Source organism: Drosophila persimilis, unplaced genomic scaffold, assembly GCF_003286085.1.
Source record: "Drosophila persimilis strain 14011-0111.01,24,50 unplaced genomic scaffold, DperRS2 tig00000804-arrow-arrow-pilon, whole genome shotgun sequence".
NCBI lineage: Eukaryota > Metazoa > Arthropoda > Insecta > Diptera > Drosophilidae > Drosophila > Drosophila persimilis.
Window position 1 is genome coordinate 181,482 of NW_020825356.1, and position 2,169 is coordinate 183,650.

The following is a 2,169-nucleotide window of genomic DNA, read 5'->3' on the forward strand; positions in this document are numbered from 1 at the left end:
AGAGCGGCCGCGTGGGCGGGGGCGGGGGCGGGGGCGAAGGTGGTCAGCCGCATAAAGCAAAATTGTGGCCGAGAAAGCTCAAAAGCGCTACAAAGCGTTGAGGAAACGGTAGAGGGCTAGGGCTAAGCGGAAACGGATTAGCAAGGAAAAACGAGTACTTCAGAAAAGCGAACACTTTTCCCTAGGCTTTTCTTTGAAACTCAACTCAATCCCCGAATCAGTTTTATTTAGTTCAGAATCAACAGTAGAAAAATCCAGAAAAATAAGAATTATAATATATTGATATATTTTAAGTCCGGCTTTCCGAAGATCATCCGAGAATGAATCCTGATTCGCGTATGTTTGTTCCCCTCTTCATTCTGTTCGCGTTGATCCTGGCCACTCTTTGGGGTAAGGCAATCCCTAAGGAGGAAGCTCTGAATTTTTGTCCATATAATATAAAATCATTTTCCAGGTTTGATCAATCGCCAGGGCCTGATTGAAGCGTATCATAAGCAGTTGCATGGGGATCCGAATGCAGTTGGCGTTGAGTGGATGGATAAGCTTGCACAGCTTACGGATCGTAGGTTCAAATAGGGCCATAGTTAGATCAAAAGGTGTGCTAATGCTACTAAATCTTTCGTAGCTATCAGTGCGGTTGTTGCCATGGCCGACAAAGATAATGCAGGGATGAAATCAGAGAATACCCCAGTAAACAAAAATCTACTAGGGTATAAAAATGCAACCAATCCGCCTGTGAATCAGAACTCAGACGAAAAGAAGGAGGAGCAAGAACTACTGCTGAAAGATCATAAGCAAGAAAAAGTCGATGAACCACAAGGTAGCTTTATTCAATCATTAAAGAGCAACTATACTAACTTGATTTTCCCACATCCTGTAGACAAAAATATGCGCAAGGTACGAATAGTCCCCGATTTGGACTTGAGGCGTGAGTTTGCCAGCGATAGAGCCAATCCCTATATAGAGAATATCAATGAGAACTACGACATGACTTCCCAGTAATTGAGTCTCCCTCAATAAGAAACTAAATATATTTTGCATAAAGTTCGAGTGCGTTGACCTTCCCTGAGAAATTATTGAAATAAAGAAAGAGCAATCTATTAGTTGTTGAGTTGTTGATGTCTCCAAGTCTGCTTCCTCGGATGGCAAGAATCATTAATTTGGCTTGGCTTGGCCTAGAGCTGTTCACGGCTGAAACTTAATTTCATTTTGTTTGACAAAACATTTATCTCGAAATGCTTAATTATCCTGTGAATGTGCCTGTCCCTAACCAAGTGCAAGAACCAGGCCAAGTCAAAGACCAAGTCCAAGACCAAGTCCAAGACCAACTGTCAGACAGCTACAGGAAAGAGAGATAGGAATAAAGAAAGTCTGAGTGGAGCTTTTCATTTCGATCGGGGCTTGGCAACCGACCTTTGTTGGTCGGAAAATTTGAGGCAATTACCGAGCGATTAAAGAGTTGTTGGGGCTCGGGGTCGGCCGAAACGGATGAAAGTTTTGGACAGAATTGCTGGCAGCTGGCGCCCCATAAACGTAATCAAATTTAATTTCAACAAATTGCTTTCGAATAACGCGACCTTCGATGGCGCCGCTCAAGCGCGAAAGAGTTGGAAAATTGTTAAAATAATAATAACTTTTGTTGCCCCTTTCCTCTCTCCTACCACTCTCTTTTTCTCCCTCTCTCTCTCGCTCTCTTTTGTGTGTAAATGTGTGTGTGTGTGTTTGCTGGTGCCGCAGAACAATCGGCACAATAACAACACCAATTTGCGCTGCAAATGATGGAAAAGTGGCAGGGAGCTGAGCCAGAAACCATGCCATTACCTCTGCCACCGGGGCGTATACGTAATAATAAAAATGATGATTCATTCGACTAGACAGACACTACTGTACGGGGGAAGTGCGAGTGCAAGTGGGAGTGTGATTGGTAGGCAGGACGGGAAGGGCAGGCAGGACGAGTGAGTGAGTATTTGCTCTGTTCCTAATAAACAAATTAATTTGATTGAAGCCAAAATGAAAACTTTTCCCTGTGCGGTTTGGAAGGAATTTTTGCTAAGGGGGAAAAAGGAGCTAAGGGTAATGCAAGGAAAGTAGTATGAGGGGTTGGCCGGAAAAATCACAGATTATATTTGATTTGAAAGTTCTGCAAGCTTTTCGAAATGATCTCTAATT

At 43.2% G+C, this 2,169-nt stretch overlaps 1 protein-coding gene across 2 annotated transcripts; it reads left to right on the top strand.

The window, feature by feature from the left end:
• The first annotated feature begins 300 nt into the window (after positions 1–300).
• On the top strand, positions 301–1,085 carry LOC6597628. Of its 2 annotated transcripts, XM_026993114.1 has the most exons (4): positions 301–390; positions 455–562; positions 626–820; positions 881–1,085. In XM_026993114.1, the coding sequence occupies exons 1-4, from the start codon at positions 321–323 to the stop codon at positions 1,000–1,002; spliced, it is 495 nt and encodes a 164-aa protein (XP_026848915.1). In that variant the 5' UTR covers positions 301–320; the 3' UTR covers positions 1,003–1,085. The 2 variants fall into 2 exon arrangements, with proteins under 2 accessions (XP_026848915.1, XP_026848916.1); XM_026993115.1 differs by lacking the exon at positions 881–1,085 and having other exon boundaries at positions 633–687.
• Positions 1,086–2,169: the final 1,084 nt, after the last annotated feature.

What these genes read in the sequence shown, in the direction of transcription:
- LOC6597628 (XM_026993114.1), top strand. Translation starts at nt 321, where the DNA reads ATGAATCCTGATTCGCGTATGTTTGTTCCCCTCTTCATTCTGTTCGCG. An exon ending in GCTTGCACAGCTTACGGATC is followed by an intron (nt 563 to 625) that starts GTAGGTTCAAAT and finishes AATCTTTCGTAG; the next exon opens with CTATCAGTGCGGTTGTTGCC. An exon ending in AAAAGTCGATGAACCACAAG is followed by an intron (nt 821 to 880) that starts GTAGCTTTATTC and finishes CACATCCTGTAG; the next exon opens with ACAAAAATATGCGCAAGGTA.